We start from the raw sequence: 19118 nt of genomic DNA, 5'->3' as shown, positions 1-19118 counted from the left end.
GGTGTTTAAGAACAAGATAGCATAGAAGGAGAGAGAAACAGAAAGGGGATGAGGATTTGTCCATTCACAGGCAAACTGAGACGTACACCTGCGGCGGCCCGCACAACCAGAGACGCTTCTGAGGTGAAGACACGCCAGTTAGCAAGACTACCCATTCCTCAATACACACACTTACACAGAAGCGCGGGGGTCGGGGGAGCCGCAGTCTCCATGGCAACGTTCCCACAGTGCAAAAAAAATCATTTAGTCAGAAAGATATTTCACCCGGCTCAGTGAGCTGAGAGAGATGGGAATAGAGAAGGAGAGAGGGGGTGATCAGGAGGGAGACACTTGAGAAGGCGTGGTATGGAGATGTTTTTCTCACGTTGGGAAAAAAATGATGGAGTAAAATTATTAGCGTGGTGCAATTATCATTACCACTAATAGCCGTGAATGGCGAATGCTGGGTTCATTTTCACAGCCGGAGAAAACATCCATTGTGGGAAGCTGTTTATTTCGGCACTGACAGCCGTGAAGATTTTGAGAAAATATTTATTAGTCTTACAGGGTTCATTATCCCACACAGCAGAGCGATGCAAATGTTTATGTAAACTGTCTCGTGTTCGGTTGTGCATGAAGTGTATCGCCTGGTTTTCTTCACTTGTTTCTGCAGCACTCATTTCTTTATTATAAAAGGTATCTCTGAGTCTATTGTGCTGTAGTCCCAGTGACCCAGAGGTAGTGGTAGTGGTAGTATGCATATGGGCGTGTATGCTCGGATTGCCTGTTGTGAGTTCCAGATGGCTTCTGTCTCCCAGCAGAGAGGACCAGTAAGGCTGCCTGTTTTAGTCAGAGCCACCTGGAGGACACCTCTCTTGAGAATAATGTCGGACGTCCAAAAACAAGTCATAACATCCTGTTGGAATCTGAAATAAGCGGACCGCTTAAAAATGCCCATTGTGATGCTCAAGAGCTGAGATATAAAGCTCAGATAGGCTATATTGATAATTAAAAGACACTTAGAGAGGTAATTTTTCAAATGACTTGCAATGTCACTTTTATGGCCAGTTCACACTAAATTTATGTGTATCACACAGGAAGAATTTACATTTCAAACTATGTTATAGGAGGCATGGACTGCCTCATTCACTATATTTTACAGTTTTTTGGACCAGCACTACATAAAATAATAAATAAAACATTTTTTAGGCTATTAAAATGTTTTTGTGTACGTATAACTTTAATATTAAAATATTTTTCACACCATGATAGAAGAGCAGCGGAATAAATTGAGATCACTCCAGTTGTGCCTGTATTCAGCATTTCTGCATGTATTGTGTCCATTTCAGTGTCTGTTGAATTTCAGAAACAAACTTCAGGAAGTGAAAGACTATGTGAAAGAATATGTTTTCTTTGCAGTATTCAAGATCTACAAACATTGCATCTTATCAGTGTGTCCCAATTTAATTTCCTGCAAAATAATATTTTTATTTGGAATTTGGGAGAAAGGGTAGTTCACAGAATGAAACAAAAACGACAATTTTATTTAAACACAAGTACTGTAAATAGTAAATGCAGAAAAAAATGAAAATAATTTAGGAGTGATCTCTACAGTGGCTATACAGTATGTTGTCTATGTTGTGCAAATATATTATAAAATCAGAACAAGACATGGTGACTTTAAATCATAATCACAAATCAATGTTCTATTTTTATATCACATTTTTTTTGGGGGGGGTTGTGAAACATGCAATACAAAATATTGAGAAGTGACTGGAATATCTAATATGTTATAGTAGTAGTTTGTGAAATTAAGTGGTTTCCCATGAGTGGCAACATATGAAGTAGAATCCAGAGAGGACTCCATTCTTACCCCAAAACTCACTGACATTTGCTTTGAGATGGGTTGAAAATCAACTTTGGTATGTGTGATAATAATACGTGTTCTTTTACTATTTGTCTCTTTGGATTAAAGCCTTTTTGGATTAAAGTGTCTACTAAATTTTGAATTACTATAATGTGCTGAAATGCTTTTAAAACCGTATGTATTAATTGTATCTAGTCACACATTAGGCTATGTATTTGCTTCTTAATATACTGTATAGTGTAAGAATACCATTATATGGTTTCTCTCCTATAAGCCTTCTCTCCTGAAAACGTCTCTCCTTATCTGGCCACCCCACATCACAAAGATGAACAGAATCAGCTTCCAAAATTGTGTCACCAAGGAAAACTCACTGGAGGTCAATGTGGGAAAAAGAGCACAGAGCATGCATTTTTGCAAAAGCCCATATCTAGACACACCAAACAAATGTTTATTCATTCTGGACAATCTCAAAAGAGGTTTCCTAAACGATTGAGCAAAACGTATACAGGTATTAGGAGAACAGCTCTTAAATGAGCATTATTTGTATGGGAGATCTTACATTTGATAAACGTGATGCTGTGATGCTCAGTGGAGCGCACTGACAGGGTCGTGGTCGCCACTGGAGAATATCGTTTCTATTGTTGGAGAAGATCAGAGCTCGCGGCACGACAGCGTGTTGGATCGCTCGGGGCCGTCTGAGTAATTATGCACATTCTTGCGGTAAAGAGCAATGAGGACAGGAAACAGGTTGCACACCGACCTAGAAACACGATTCTTCTTCTTCAATGACTTACCTGTCTCCCTCTTTATGCTTTTCGGTGAAGTACAGACCCTTTTGTTTAGTAGTAAAAGTACAGTTTTTGCCACAATTTGTATTATATTATAGCCTAATTTTACTACAAATATCATGGTTATCATATGGTTGTTGTGTTAAGACCATAGTAAATTTGGTTAGGCTACTAATAGGCCTAAACATTTACATATAGCAAACCCCCCCCAAACTATGGTTAAATCATGATTCGTTTCCGATTCGGTATGACCATCTATTCGTCTATTATTTAACATCCACATCCAACAGTATGTATAAATTAGACAGTAATGTATTATGTAAACGCACAATTTGATAAATTATTTTGCCCAATAACAAACATTATAGCCTAGTGAATTATCTTTAAAGTGCTCGTAAATTATTATGCGGATGCTTGACTTTGGTGACATCTGGTGTTTACTTAGCTGATTGTTCTTTTAAGAAATCATTTTTATTACCACAGTGACAGTAGTAAGACTACGCCGGGTAATAGTAATAATACCCAATAATAATACTAACCTACTGCTATTACAAATACGAGAAAAGACAAGTCAACGCGTCAGACTACATACTGTATTATTCATAACAAACATTTAAAACATATTTGACATTAATAAGCATATATTTAATTTCCGTATCCAACGCCAAACAATAAAGAACATGCTTCGTAATAAATATACTAGGTTGGTTTGCAATGGACGTTTTGAGTATAAAATCGATGATTCGTAACTCGATTCGCCAGCCCGGTCCATTTTCACAATGTGAAACCAGACCGTAGTGTCGATTGCCGAGTGATGTTTGTTGTCATTACGGTTCACTTTAACGTTTAGGTGAAGCCTTCAAAGTGCTTTAAAGGCGACTGGTTTAATATCACCGAGTTTAAGGACTGCATCAGTCCGTTTTATTTTCGTCAAAAGGTGGTCTAATAAAACGCGCAGGTAAGAGACACGAGCTAAATTAGCTTTGATGATAACAGCTAACGTTAACTAACATGCTAAGATTGGTGTTCACACCCGCAAATAGCTCTATGCACACATTCTGTTTAAATGTGAATTTACAGTCTAATCATATAAAGCATACAGGAAGAATATCTTATTCCAAAGTGTTTGCTCTCAGGTTATACAGAATTAACGTTAATCATGGGATTGGATGTATTTTTTATAATCACGTTAGGTCACGTTAACATATATTTTTAACAGTTTTGCTGGTAGTTCCCTGGATATTGAGATACAGTATTATTCATGCATGATACACTAAATAGAAATGATTAATTATTCATTTTAAAATTAATACAATTACAAGTCCACAACAAAGAATCCATATCATCCTCTGTTTTATATTTTCAATGAAAGTACATTATAATATTGATCTGATGTCTGCCTTGGTTCTAGACCCATGGTGACCCATATGGACCCCACGTCTAAGTCTGGATTGAATCAGGTGTCAGATGTGGTTTTTGTCATAGAAGGAACTGCAAATCTTGGTCCATATTTTGAATCGCTTCGAAATAATTACATACTACCAACAATAGAGTAAGAGTCATCAAATTCAAACAGTTTATATACAAATAATAATATATGGCATTGTATACAAACCTGCTTTGTGTGATGACAGGTATTTTAATGGAGGACCACCCGCTGAAACAGATTTTGGAGGAGATGTAAGTTCAATGTTTATAACTCTTCCACATTACTGCTGTCACCTCAGATGTCACTTCCAATGATATTGCATATGATCAGTCTTTTTCCTTTATTAGTATGGTGGTACACAGTATGGACTGGTGGTCTTCAGCACAGTGGATTGTGCCCCAGAGTCTTACGTTCAGTGCCACGCTCCAACCAGCTCTGCTTTTGAGTTTGTCTCCTGGATTGACAGCATTCAGTATGGGCTTCATATGTTTCAACACATTTGCTATATGAATGTCACCTGCAGTTTAGATAACTAGCCCTCTATCAGTCATCACAAACAGGTCACTTAAGGGAGGTTTTAATTCTTAGATGACTGACAGATAACCCTATATGCTAGGAACTCCAGGTTTACACATGTGTGTTTTTCACAGGTTCATGGGAGGCGGAGCAGAAAGCTGCAGTCTCATAGCCGAGGGCCTTTCCGTGGCCCTTCAGCTTTTTGATGACTTTAAAAAGATGAGGGAGCAAATGTAAGTACACTGTTTCTCATAATTAAGTACTTGAATGAAGTTCTAAGGCAGCTATTGACAATGATATAAATTCTCTCTCTCGCTCTTTATCCAGCGGGCAGACTCACAAGGTTTGTGTATTGCTGTGTAATTCTCCTCCCTACTTACTACCGGCTGTGGAGAGCGTCAGCTACACAGGCTGCACTGCAGACAGCCTGGTCCAGATCATACGTGATGTGAGTCGGCACTGATCTACTTCCATTTAATCAGTACTTTATTCTGGCCATGTTTCTGAACTGACTTTATTTTTGGAATGGTGGTAATTCAGGTGTACTGATATTGATTTCAATAATGATTTATTTATTTATTGAATCAGGGACAAACAACACATATTTGTACTAGTGCAAAGGTAGTCATTTAATAACACAAATTGCTAGTTTTCACAGTAGTTTTAATATTTCCAATTGTTTTAGTTAGTCATAAGAACTTTGTTCTGGACTGTAAAAGGAAATTATATTGAGACTTTGATTATGATCATGCTTTCGGTGGTCTGTTTTTGCTGTAGCGGGGGATCCAGTTCTCCGTAATTGCCCCACGGAAACTTCCAGCGCTACGATCTCTTTTTGAACGAGCCTCCTCGGTAACAGGGCCACCAGAATCTGCACATCCGGACTACAGCCAAGATCCCTTTCACATGGTTTTAGTTAGGGGCATTGCACTTCCTGGTGAGAAAAAATTTGGTTTTGTGGGTTATTTTTTCCTGATAATGTCTCTAAACAGTGTTTGCCCACAGACCTTTGTGTTGCACATGGGGCTTATGTAGAAATAAAGTAGTATTTTATTGCATTTGCAGATTTGCTCCACTAATGGTGTTTACTCTATGTTGTACATCCAGTTGGTCCTGGAGGAGGTTCTGGAACAGTTTCCCTTAAACCTGTCCTGCCACCCCCGTCTCTGACTGTGTCTCAGTCTCTGGTACCTCCAACCCAAGCTACTCCACCAATAAGCACATCCCTGCCATACCAGGTATGTCTGTGCTAAGAAGACAAACAGAATGTCTTGACGTTGAATAAATGTAAAGATGCAATGTAAAAAAATGTAAAGATTACATTTTTTTGGAGTTCAAGATTATTAAGGCAGGTTTGTTCATTAAAAAGTTGATAATAAGTGCTTTAAATTGTAATTTAAAAAACAGTCTTTCATTTGCTGCTTAAATGAGAGGAAACAGTTCTGTGACTGTTATGATTCTGTGACTGTGCGTGGGCACAGATTATGAATATGTGGGTACAGATTTCAAAAACCGAGGGGACGGTTAACAAAACCGAGAGCACGGATTGGAAACTCGTGGGTACAGTTTATTAATCCGAGAGCAGGGTTTTGTAAACTGTGGGAACAGTTTTAGAATCTGTGAGTACTTTTTTAAAACTGAGGGAACGAATGACAAAACTGTGGCCACGGATTTGCGGGTCTTAGTTTTTTTTCTCCGACGGGTGACCAGACAGGCTCCGTACATTGTTGCATATTGTTGCAAAGCCACAATAAGAAAAAGCATGGTGGGTCTTCTGTTTTGTGCCAGTTTCAGTTTTGTGAAGAAGCTGTATATGATTATGCATAATTATTTATTTCTGACGAAATGATCCAAATTCAGTTTTTTTATTTTATTACAGTGACCTTTGGTAGGTGATGTAAAATGTTACCTTTTCTATATCATTGTTATTTATCGATATGAGTAATTAGGATAATCTTAGTCTGCTCATTGTAAACTATTTTAAACTACATGTACATACATGTATTGTAAACTAATAATTGGAGGCTCATAATTGGTCCTTTCAGCATATGGGGGCTTTTTTAAAGTTATAGTTCAGCCAAAAATGAAAATTCTGTCATTATTTACAATTTTACTATTTACCCTCTTGACATTTTAAACCTGTATGACTTTCTTCCGCAGAACACAAAATAAGATATTTTGAAGAATGTTGGTCCGGCGTCGTTCGGTTATACCAACTCTCTTCAAAATATCTTTTTTTGTGCTTTGGAGAGGAAGGTTATGCAGGTTTGAAATGACAAGAGGGTGAAAGTGATGACAGAATTGTCATTTTTGGGTGAACTATCACTAAGTTTTTTTTTTAGATTATGATTTTTCAGTAGATCTAGATGGTAGATGATGCAATTCATTTGTGTTCCATGTAATGATCTGGCTTTGTTTTTAAATGAGCCTGTACAATAATGATGAGATCTCATGACTGTTGTCCTTTTGTCGCACACACACAAACATTTTTATTCTCTCTCCCCATAGAGTAACCCCTCTCTAAGCGCGGCCCATAATGCAGCACAGATGGCTCTTGTTGCCAGTCAGCAGCAGAAGATTCGATGTGGGTTAAGTTGTCTTCTTGGATCATCTTTTTCAGTTATTTCCCAACTAAAATGCCACTTGTTTACCTGTTTCTGTTTTGGGTTTTTGTATTTTGCAGTCCCACAAATAGCAAATCCTCCCTTCAGTCAGTCCGCAGTGCTTCAGTCTGCAGAAGGTAAACCCAGTCTGTCTACAGTAACAACAGTGTCACCACCAGTGTTAACACAGCAACAAGTTCCACCTCAGCAGCAACCACAAGTTCAACCCCCAGGCCCGCCCGCACCCAATCAACAGCCACCTCAGGCCCCTCAGCCGCAGCCCACCAATCAGCAGACGCCACCTCCATCTCAGCCTGGCATGGTCAGATTTGATAATACTACATCTTATTTAGATGCTTCTTTCATCACTCTTTTAAAAAATGTTGTCATTTTTTTGTTCAGCCTGCTGTACCTGCACCTCAGGCTGGAGCGCAGCAGGGTGTCGCCAACAAAATCGTGGCGTGGAGTGGAGTTCTAGAATGGCAAGAGGTGAGAAACTTATACTGATGTTTATACAACAAGGATAGCAATGTCTTTGCAGTGCTTAAAGGGACAGTTCAGCCGAAAATAAAATAAAATAAGATATTTGGAAGATGCTTGTAACCAAACAGTCCTTGTCCACCATTGATTAACATAGTAGGAAAACTTACAATGGTGGTCAAAAGTGCCCCAGAACTGTTTGCTTTCCTACATTCTTCAAAATATCTTCTGCTGTGTTTAACAGAACAAAGAAATTTATAAAGCAATTTTTCCTACTATAGTACTACTCTGTGGTGGCCAAGAACTGTTCGAGCCTGGAATTGTTTAATTCACATATTGAGTTGTGATTTATTTATCAAACATTTAGGTTAGGGGGTTTACAATCGTAAAATGACCCATTAATATAGAGATCTCAATCGATCTCTCCAATGCCTTATAAAAACCTCTAAGCCCATTTAACCTAACCCAGCTCTCTAGCAGCGTGAGAACAAACTGATTAACTTGAGAAATCATTGATGTATTTTAGGTTGACCCAAGGTTGTTGTGTCTGGGGTGTCATTTGCACAGTGTTTAATGGAATCAATGATATTTCTTGATTTCTCTTTGATTTATAGAAGAGTGTCAGCGTTTAGATTAATGCAGCTCTATTGACCTCTCCACACTGGCCAGGAGATCATCTCAGGGGACATCTAAACAACTCCTGTTTACAAATTCCCAAGCGCATAGTCACTTACCAAAATGTTTTCTTTTTGACAATGGGTCAACACAAATGATCAGGAAATAAAAACACAGACACACACACGCTGTGCTAATTATCACCATCTGGTCAATAACATGCTAACAACGTACGCTTATCAAGCGAAGAGGTGCGCTTCGCTGCCGAGGCCCGTCATAGAGTCACCATCTGGATGATGAGTTCACACGGCTCGCCGCACTCTATTCTCCAACACAAACACTGCCTTGCGCTACCGCGTGCAAATTAAATCAGTAGTTACACTGTGCAACAGCTCTGTCGATCCGCAGATGAGTGCTGTTTCTGTGATATCATGTCTGTTCAAGAGCTTTCGCACAAATCTAGACGAACAGACCTGGTCTGGGTGATCAGCCTTTGAAATGGAGAAGGTGGTGGGTAGTGGTCCAATTGTTCATAGGTTGCGGCATTGTTATTGATATAAGAATGTTTTAGCTGTCCCGTTGTCAGGGCGATCTCTCATGTTCTGGAAGCTGCACAAGCAGGTTGTATATTACACCAAGCTTTGAGCCTAACCATCCGTCTCTGCCAACAAGAGCTTTTTACTCCTTATGTTAACCTCTTCATCTTGTTCTGTCTTTTTTTACCCGCCCCCTCCGTCACCTCTCCTTCTCTCTCCATCAATCACCGCAGAAGCCCAAGGCTTCGTCCATGGACTCCAATACCAAACTGACACGCTCTCTGCCCTGCCAGGTCCAAGTTAGTCAAGGGGAGAATCTGTGAGTATGAAACTACAGTACTGGCATGATTTGAACATTGTAGAATATATAGTAGAGCTGCTCAGAGAAGATAGAGTTGCGTTTTGTTTTCTTTGTTGCAGAAACACAGACCAGTGGCCACAGAAACTGATCATGCAGCTCATCCCTCAGCAGCTTTTGGTAAATGTGAACTTTGTAATTCTCTGTTCTATGATTAGGATTTTCCCCCTTTTAACAAGTGGCTACTAATTAGGAGACCATTCCAAATTTTCATTTAATCAGTATTTCTAGATATATTGTGGTCATTCTGGTTCATTGTCTGTTGAATTTTGACAAAATCAAACCTCAGGAGTGACAAAGTCATTCAACAGCAATGTGAAAGACTGACAGCATGACATGACACATGAAAACTGTGATAAAAATCAAGGTTATCACATAAAAAAAAACGTTATTAACTTTTCCTAAATATATGTATAAATATTACTGTTTTTTTATTACTGCAAATTTTTAGGTCTGAAAAGGTACAGAGCATCTTTTCTGTTATTTTGACCTGTTTCTCAAGTCTTAATTTTCTGCAAATAAATGCAAATAGAAACAATTTTTTTTATTTTAAAATCTCATATTAATCTTGAGTACCTATAGACTAGTATGGCATACTTGATTCACTATGAGTTTGTGTTGTTTACATTATGCACGTACGCGCCGATTGCCAACAAAACACAGACATATGATTTAGTTTCACTTACCGCGTGCGGTTCATGTCCGGCATCTTTTATCGCTGGGACCGCTCCATCTATCTGTTTCAAACGATCTGCAAATCCAGCGTTATATCCACCGTTTATATAACATCCATCACTGAAATGCCGTGAACAAACAAACACTTCAACTTCTCTCACTATTGCAAGAGTAACGAGCTGCAGCTGCAGGCCCACAGCACAGCCAATCTTGACGCAGCGCAGCCATTCTTGATGGTAAGCGGGTCTTCCTATCACTCGTCGGTTGACCCGTGGGTGTGCTTTTCCGGGAAAATTGCCCAATAAGGGACTAATAAAAGTTGTTACGTAACGGTTTTTCATGTTCGAAAAAAACTTTCCGAAACCAATACAAACCTTGGGGGAGTAAGGTTTGCACAGAAATCGAGCACAGAAATACTACGTAATGGACCTTTTTCACATTTCCTGTATCAATTAAGCGAAGCAGTGTGTCGCTTTTTTCCAGTAGCATAGCAACACAGTTAAAACCAATGGCTGCATCTGCTAACCAGCAGTGTTACTGCAGCACCCGGCTGCTTTAAAGCTGAACATCGCCCTCCTCACCTCAGTTTTCACAATTTCTTGACACAAAATAATTGAGGAAAACATGGGTGAGAATGATACTGCGAAATTAAGTGCCTTTCTTTTAAAATAACATGCAGAAGTAGGTTTGTGTGGAGTATGCGCTTCAAACTGAGGATGTTTCTCTCTTTAACTTGCTGAAATGTTCCTATAAAAATATTTCCCATCCAAATGCACATTTTGAATAATTTATACATTTATTTCCTAACCTACTACAGTCCTGTGTTTTCTCATACCGGTCATATTTTGTTTGAAACGAATATGTCTGATAAACACCTATTATGGAAATTGCACATGGTTTTATTATTGTGAAAGTGTGTATATATTTGTAGTAAAACCAGGGGTATTTTATAGAGCTTGGTCATTTTTCGTAAGAGCAGTATTGCTTACGTGCGTTGTTAGTCCTTAAAGTAGCGGAATGCATGGTAACTGCCTAAAAGAAACGTAATGATATGAAACACTTAATTAATCTTAAAAGAGTAATGCGATGACAGCTCGACTACATTGAATATTAATGAATTTTGGTGTATTTGTGAATTACATGCAGCAAAATGACTGTCAATGAAAAATCATTCAAAAACAACAGGTGATAAAAAATATTTAATACAAATAAATGCACATTGTAATCTTATTCAGCACACTGATCACTAATTTGGAGCACTGACTGACACCTTGTGATGAAATAATCAAGTATGTTTACCAGCCACTGCTTTCACAGATCGGCTTTGCTGGATTAAAACTTCAAATTCGGTCGAGTTCGTAAAAATCTGTTCACAGTAATTATCAGAATATCTCTTCTCCCGTCTGGATTTTGAAATCATTTTGCGGACACTCATTATAAGAGGCATTTAGTCAAATATGCCATTGCAGCCTAATGTAATAAACATAACCGGAAAAATCTATACACTGCTTCGACAAGCACTTCCGGTGTTCAATTCCTCCGTGATAAAGGTCCATACGTCCAACTCGTTTTTTGACAAGTTGACCATGTTAAGCATGAGAAGCCGTCAGAATGCATGAAACGGCGTTAAATCACCGCTTTAAATGAGAAGGATTGTTAGTAGTTCACAGAAAGAAACAAAAATGATCATTTTGCCTAAACGCATACCTATAAATATATAAGAAAAACTGAAAATAGTTTTTAAATGTTCTTTTCCTTTACAAAATGTTCTGCCGGTTTTTTTTCAGCTGCTACCACTTAACACATAGAGTCATTCTTATTACAAAAAAAACATTTTGTAGATTATTTGCAGTTTTACGTGTTTTAAAATTTTTTATGACAATTATAATGAATTACTTTCAAATCTTCTATTAACGTGTGCTAATATTCAAAGACATTTCAAGTGTCAGTGCCAATATCACGGTAGTACTGTCATACAGAACTGCGATTAGTCTTTGCCAAGCATCTCAGTCATCTGTGTTTACCTCTAGAGAGTGAACAGTTATTTCTCCTGAAGTTTTCTCACATTCTTTTGCTGCCTTGCAGGCAATCTGTATGTCCTTTGGGAAATGCAAATCTATTTATAATTCTTACTTGAGTGTTTTTAACCCTCTCACTTTCTCTCCATCTGTTTCTTGTCTTTCAATAGACTACTCTTGGTCCTCTGTTCAGAAACTCACGTATGGTGCAGTTTCTCTTCACCAATAAAGATGTGGAGTCTTTGAAGGGGCTGTATCGCATTATGGCCAATGGATTTGTGAGTATACTTACAGCATCAAGAGATGAAGCTGGAAATACCTCTTAAAGTCCAAGTGCTGTATGTATATATATATTTACATACAGTAGTAGTATCCCTAAGAGATTTCCAGGAGGGCATATTGAAACTATTTTTGCTTTTAATGCCTCAGGTCAGTTTAAATCAGTAAAATGAGGAGTTAAGTATTATACAAAATAAGCAAAATAGTAGACAAATGAAAATTGTTTTATGTATTTTTCTAATTATCCTTAATTAGTGCTTTACATTTTATTAAGTATATGCAATCCCTAGGATCAAACCCACGACTAGAAGTATTTGTGCCTTTTAATTTTATTATCTCTTAACCATATGGAAGTATAATTTTCCCATTGCAGACTTCTTCAGAGAATATGACGTTTGTAACGACACTTTGTTGCCTCTAGGGGGCGGCCTTCATCTGCTTTTAATGTCTGCAGCAGATAATATAAAAGATTCTTTTTTTTAGCAATGGAAAAAAATGTCTCCCAAAACAAAATTTATAGCAGCAAAGTCAAACCACCAGCACCTCTTATGAAATGGGAAATAAATCTGAAATGAACTTGTACCCTGAAGCTAAGTCCCTTGACACAGACGAACAGATCTGTCAGTAGTGAAACACCATTAACACTGATTAAATTCAGTTTTAGACTCAGTCTGTGTCTGAGAAATGGCTGCTTGGTTCATTTTAATCCTGTGCTCAAATACAATCATGTGGGCCCAGGCAGCTCTCCAGTCACTTTAGTTTGATGAGTGGATTGGCACATAGCTTGATGTATATTGTGTGTGTGTGTGTAGGCTGGCTGTGTACACTTCCCCCACAGTGCGCCGTGTGAGGTGCGGGTGCTGATGTTGCTCTACTCGTCTAGGAAGAGGATCTTCATGGGGCTGATTCCTAATGACCAGAGCGGATTTGTTAACGGCATTCGGCAGGTCATCACCAACCACAAACAAGTGCAGCAGCACCGCTCCGTAAGTCACACATACATACACATACAAGGTTTCATTTAATTCGCACCTATTTCACCAATCTTCACGCATGAAATCACTGCTTATGGGCGGGGTTTTGCCTCCTGGGTGTGAAACACACACACACAGTCATGTTAACAAATATCTGCATGAGAGCATAGACAAAAGAATGAGAAAATGTGCATGCAAGTTAACTCTTAACACACAGTAATGTGTACAGTAATAAAACTGTATTTAAAAGCATTCTCTTTGTAATTCCACACTTGTCTTCTTCTCAGATGAGCAACGCAGCTCAGATGCAACCTGGACAGGTCCCACCCAATCAGAACTTCCTCAACAGACCTCCGGGTCCCGTCACGCACGGCAACGTGCAACAGCAGGTAAACCAGCAGCGCTGCCCCCACCCCCTCTTTCCACCTGTCACGCTCACACTTCCTTTCTCTGGCCCTGTGCACTGACCTTGTTTGTAAATCTCCTCTGCTTGAGACTGAATGACATGCGTGCTGTTTGAAACCTTCCTCGACTTCTCTTCCTCTCTGCCCTTCTCGTTTTGCTTCAGTCTGTGGTGGTGGGCTTACCCTCCGTCAGTCAAGTCACACTGATGGAGGACCAGCAGAGACAAAACAACATGGTGAGATTGAGATACATAATTACACGCGCACATGCACACACACAGAAGACTGCATTTCCTGCAAGCACGGCTTGGATTCCTGCAATTTCAGCACCAATCTTGCGAGCGGCACCACATACATTTTCTAAGTGCAAGTGTCCTCACCAGTCAAGTCAGACCATTTATGGAAGCTGAGGTTGCATATAATGTGTCATTGTATTGATGTCACCAACCATGAGCACATTAGCGAATGACCGCCCACATTTACATATCAATCTGTTCGGTTTTTGGCATCTAAGCTGGGGAGTTGTTGCTCATTTCACATGTGAAGAGGTTAGCCAAACATAACAGAAGTTACTTGCATAACAAAGGCTTAAAGCCACAATATGGAATATTTGGACCGCTAGATTGTGCCCTTTCGAAACAACAACAAAAGGCGAAGCTAAATGACGTTATGTAGGAGAGTGGAATTATGGGACATGTCGTTTTCACCCATTGTTGCCAGATTGGGCGGGTACCCGCCCGCCCAATTGGGCTTCTTTTGAATGGGTTAGACAGGAAAAATATGCATTGGGCGGGTTTACAAAATTTGGGCTGCTTATGAAATTCAAAACCCGCCCAAGCAGCTGGCCCTTTCTTTGCTTTTATTTAGTCACGTTATGTCAAAACGTTCGAAAATAATGTGTAGTGCAGTCATAAACACATTATTCCTTAACACAGCCCTTATTGGTTCAGTTTAACCAATCAGGTCTGGGTCTGGGATAGGGAGACCTGTCAATCATTCTGCCGTTGAGATGTGATGACTCGTGAGTGACGAGGTTTTGGCGCAATAAGGGACAAGATTTTGTATATTGAAGTGATCGCAATGCCAAAGTGGCCCAAATATTTGTTGCGCGATAATGGGAGAGTAACTCACAACGTGGATTACACATGTGGTGATAGACGACTCGAAGACTTTGTAAATATAACTATAACTGAATTTAGAGCACAGTTGAATGATTTAATAAAATCAAACTGAATATGGGATTATACTACTTCTGTTCATCATCAGCACACCTTTAAACTGTACAGACTGTGCTCTGGCATACTCCCATCCTTGACAGCCGCTGGACTTGCTAAATTTTGCATTATATGTTCTGCGCAGCCCACATTTTAATATATGGTAATAAATAAATTAGTTCAACTGTTAAACACTTTTTTGCTTAATTTTTTGATGGCTCATGCTCTACGTGTTTTGACTGTTTGTGAACTCCCATTTTACCACGTGTTGTGCCCTATTATCCCCATTTATATATGGAGCCAATAATTAAATTACTACTATAGCTATTGTATTCTTATAGATTGAGTCACTTAATTTTGCTCTTAAAATTTACCTTTAAAATATGCAAAATTCTCCCCCGGACCCCCCTAGACGAAAATACATTTAGTCCCCATGGTCTCACAAAATTCTGTGGGAAACACTGCTACATTTACGTTTTTTGGGTTTCCTTTACTCGCCAAAGAGTAATCGTGATCCATAATAACAGAACAACAGATGCTGCGTCCCAGATGCTGCATAACCAGTTCTGCATTTGCGTGTTGCTGTAGTTTCTACAACCGGAAACTAGTGTTGTCACGATACTGGAATTTCTAACTTCGATACAATACCTAAATAAATATCGATATTCGATACCATTTTCGATACCACGGGGAAAAAACTTCCATAACAATAAGGCCCTAATTTTTTTTACATTTTATTTAAAGTTAAATTGAACAAGATTAGACAATGAGGTATATTTTTACATTATTTATTAATTGTTAATCTGATGTTCATTTTACTAATACATTTATTATTTAAAATCAAAGTTGTATTTGTCAGTATTAATGGACCAGAGCTTACATAAATAGTTGTATTTTTTAACTAACATTTAAAAGAGATTAAAAAAACTTGAACAAATGTATTGCTCATTCTTTGTTCGTTAATGTTAGTTAATAGCCTACATTTATATGATTACAATTTTTTAATTAGGCTTTTATTCACATTTAATCATTGATCAGCGCACATATAGACAAACGCAAACTTTAAACGCATGAACTGTTGCAGAGACTCCGCACTGGCCATCTTTCTAACATTAACAACGTTTAAACAGAGCAAATGAGACGAGTGGATGAAATCATTGAACTGCGCACCAGTGGTGGGCGATACTGCAAAATTTGGTATCGATCCGATACCAAATACATATAGGGTCAGTATTGCCAATACCAATACGATACTTTTTACTTAAAAAAAATACTTTTGTGTAGGGGAGAGCAGTATGTCATTGTTTCTCAGGTGAATGAATGATCAATTCTTTAGACAATATTTTTTATTAATGTATTGAAGTCACAACGCTTCTCTTCCTCTCGGCCATCCTGATCTCTCATTCAATGTGCTATCAGCTTCGCTCACTCAGTTCGCTGCTCCTCGGCGCGTTGTGTCAGTGAGTCACGTGACGACACAACAACGAATCGCAGCAGGAGGGGGAGGAGTAGCAAAGTGGGCAAGGATGTGAAAGCAGCGTTTGCTCAGGATTGTAGAGGTAGAAGACACGAGCGAAGTATAATGAACGTAGAGGTGAGATATTTAAATTAAAATATCGATTCAATTACAATTGTATCGATCTGATACCAATACCAGTGTTGGCATTTTTAGATCGATCCGCCCACCCCTACAGCGCACACACATAGAGCGCTATGGTAAACACGGAAGTGCAAACATGTATCACACGCGAGAACTGTTGCGGAGACTTTACTAGCACCAGCATCATTTCAAACATCAACTTAACCAGAGCGAACGAGACGAGTGGATGAAATCATTGATGAGCGCACATAAAGACAGAAACGCGTGCATTAAACATGAGAACTGTTGCGGAGACTCTGTAAAAACATAAACAACATATAACCAGGGCGAATAAAACGAGTGGATGAAATTATTGATAAGCGCACATACATAGAGCGCGATGGTAAACATGGGAAGCGTAAACGAGCGTTCACCAAGCGCCAGATGTGTTACTGAGACTGCACTGGCCATCTTTTCTAACATTAACACTTTTTAACTGCCTCAAACGAGTCAAGTCTGTGAGAGGAGGCGGAGCTCTGTTGACACAGCGTTCTCGTGCAGTGTGTGTCAACTCCCTGTCGGAAAAAAGAGAGTGAGCGGGAACGCGCAGCTGGTATCGATACTTGGGACATGCGTATTGGAACCGTTTCAGATTTTTCGGTATCGATACTTATCGAAATATCGATATTTTTGACAACACTACCGGAAACTGAGGGTAGTGCGGAGCAGCGGGTATTAAGTCACTGATATGCGACAAATACAAGGGAGACAAGGGACGGGCCATTATTTTAAATAGGAATTTCTCTGGATTTGCACATTCTTGGGAACATTTGGGACAATGCAAGTACACAACTGCATGAAATATATCACACTGTGCAAGTGATTTTTGGATATTTCATGACAAAATGATTCCATATTGTGGCTTTAAAGGCATGTTTAAGGGTCGGAGGGATTGTGGTTTTACGATTTGCCTTTGGCCAAGTGCCACCCATTTAAACAGGAAGACCAAATACAGTTCAGGCTTTTGTTTATGCTTGTCGTTTAGGGTGACTACATCTAAATTCCATGATACCACAATAACAGACTGCCATAGAGAAACGCAAATAATGACACAGCATGATTGTACAAAAATGCAGAAGATATTGGCAGAATTTTGTGTAGACGTAATCAGAATCTTTGTCCTAAAATACCCCATAAATGGTGAAAATACTAAAGGAGAAAGCAGAATGTACAGTTCCTCTCCAGTTGCATGTCTGGTTTACGTGCTTTAAACTGGCTTAAAAACCTGGAATATTTTCCATCTGTTTGAATATCAATCCGTGGGTGTGCCGTCTGCGGCTGAGACTAGAGGGAGGGTGGAAAATGGTCATGTACAGTTACTGTTTTTGGTGCAAGAAGCCTTGACTTGTGTTTTAAATAGACTTCTGGGGAAACAAACGCTACAAAATTGCAGAATCTTTCCTCTTTAATGCCATTAGTGCTGTTACACTGCTCTCATCTATTATATCATTCTCTCGTTGTACTAATACGTATATACAATATTTTACAGCATTTATTTTTTGTCTTTTGTTGCATTTCTTCATCACTGTGATTTTGGTTTCCATTAGATGAGAGCGGTCGCCACGGGCAATCAGCAGCCACCCGTCACTGGTCCCCTACCCAATCAAGTGACACAAGGTCAAGCCCAGGCTCCCGGCGGCATGCTCCGCCTCCCAAACCCAGGAGCCAATCCCCAACTCCGTAGCCTCCTACTAAGCCAACAGCAGCCTGTAAGTGTGTTCGACAAACAGTTTATGAACACAGTGATTTACTTTATAAACAATCGTTTTAAATTCTCATCGCATCATCTCTCTTTCCTTTACAGCAGGGTGGGCTGCAGGGCATGCACCCCATCCAGCAGATGGGTCATCCAGCTCCAGGAGGGGTCGCTCAGATGCAGCCCCAGTGGAGGCAGCCTCACCAAGGTACTGTGTTATTTACAGTAAGGTGGCATTTACGTCATTAAGCATTGTTTTATCTTTTTTTTTTTATTCCCACAGGTCCAATGATGATGCCTACAGGTCCTCGGGGTCCAGTCTCACAGAACCCTGGGATGCCACTGGTGTCCAGCGTCATGGAGGATGAAATTCTCATGGACCTTATTTAAGGATGAAATTTCTCATCAGTCTTTGCTTCAGAGGTTTCATTACAGAACACAAGAAGTCATTTTACGTTTTGTTTGACGCATAAGGGAAGAATAGAGGTATTTAGGCGTGATAAAGGAGACGTATTTTCATACTCATGTATTCACCAATATATTTACACACAAACACATTTATCACTGAGTCCTGTGGGCGGTAATGTTATTGTTCATTCAGTCTGTGCGAGTGTAGGGCTGAGAATGTTGCAAAACCAGGCCTCGTTTCATCGCTCTCTAACAATACGATGCCTCATTCAGCCCGATAAAATTAATCGATCAGGTTATTATTGTATTTTTATGAAAGTTTTACTTTCTATAGATTTTACTTTTCTTAATTTGTCTTTCCAAGTCTCAACTACGTTGTTTTATGAAGCTGAAATAAAGTTAATTTTGTCAAGCAATTTTTGTGTAAGGTCTGTATTTGAGTCTATAGAGCTCAGAATGGGGAATTGTTTGTGTATTTGTGGGTGTGTTAACCTGGTAGTGGTGTGCTAGCAGCCGGTAAGTGACTGAAATAGGCTGAGTGATAGGTTGCAAAATGCTTCACTCTGCCAAATGGTGTCACAGTGTTAAAATTAACCACTCCAATATGTCATGGAACCATACAGTGGACCCTTGTGCCAAG

General features: G+C 39.2%; 1 protein-coding gene across 3 annotated transcripts; it reads left to right on the top strand.

The window, feature by feature from the left end:
• The first annotated feature begins 3425 nt into the window (after nt 1-3425).
• Nucleotides 3426-18894, top strand: med25 (mediator complex subunit 25). Of its 3 annotated transcripts, none has more exons than XM_057346726.1 (20): nt 3426-3592; nt 4046-4186; nt 4269-4314; nt 4411-4535; nt 4714-4812; nt 4907-5027; nt 5357-5516; nt 5687-5817; nt 7088-7163; nt 7263-7504; nt 7585-7671; nt 9050-9132; nt 9234-9291; nt 12035-12142; nt 12956-13129; nt 13405-13506; nt 13686-13757; nt 17922-18083; nt 18179-18278; nt 18354-18894. In XM_057346726.1, the coding sequence occupies exons 2-20, from the start codon at nt 4050-4052 to the stop codon at nt 18458-18460; spliced, it is 2190 nt and encodes a 729-aa protein (XP_057202709.1). In that variant the 5' UTR covers nt 3426-3592; nt 4046-4049; the 3' UTR covers nt 18461-18894. The 3 variants fall into 3 exon arrangements, with proteins under 3 accessions (XP_057202709.1, XP_057202708.1, XP_057202710.1); XM_057346725.1 differs by having other exon boundaries at nt 9047-9132; XM_057346727.1 differs by lacking the exon at nt 13686-13757 and having other exon boundaries at nt 9047-9132.
• The last annotated feature ends 224 nt before the right edge of the window (nt 18895-19118 follow it).

Source organism: Triplophysa rosa, linkage group LG11 (genome assembly GCF_024868665.1).
Source record: "Triplophysa rosa linkage group LG11, Trosa_1v2, whole genome shotgun sequence".
NCBI lineage: Eukaryota > Metazoa > Chordata > Actinopteri > Cypriniformes > Nemacheilidae > Triplophysa > Triplophysa rosa.
The sequence above is the reverse complement of the archived record's forward strand: the minus strand, read 5'-3'. Positions and strand labels throughout refer to the sequence as shown.

Excerpts from the sequence above, each read along its gene's own strand:
- med25 (XM_057346725.1), top strand. The coding sequence starts at position 4,050 with ATGGTGACCCATATGGACCCCACGTCTAAGTCTGGATTGAATCAGGTG. Across the intron at positions 7,505-7,584 it reads CTCCATCTCAGCCTGGCATG|CCTGCTGTACCTGCACCTCA; the intron begins GTCAGATTTGAT and ends TTTTTTGTTCAG. Across the intron at positions 9,133-9,233 it reads GTTAGTCAAGGGGAGAATCT|AAACACAGACCAGTGGCCAC; the intron begins GTGAGTATGAAA and ends TCTTTGTTGCAG.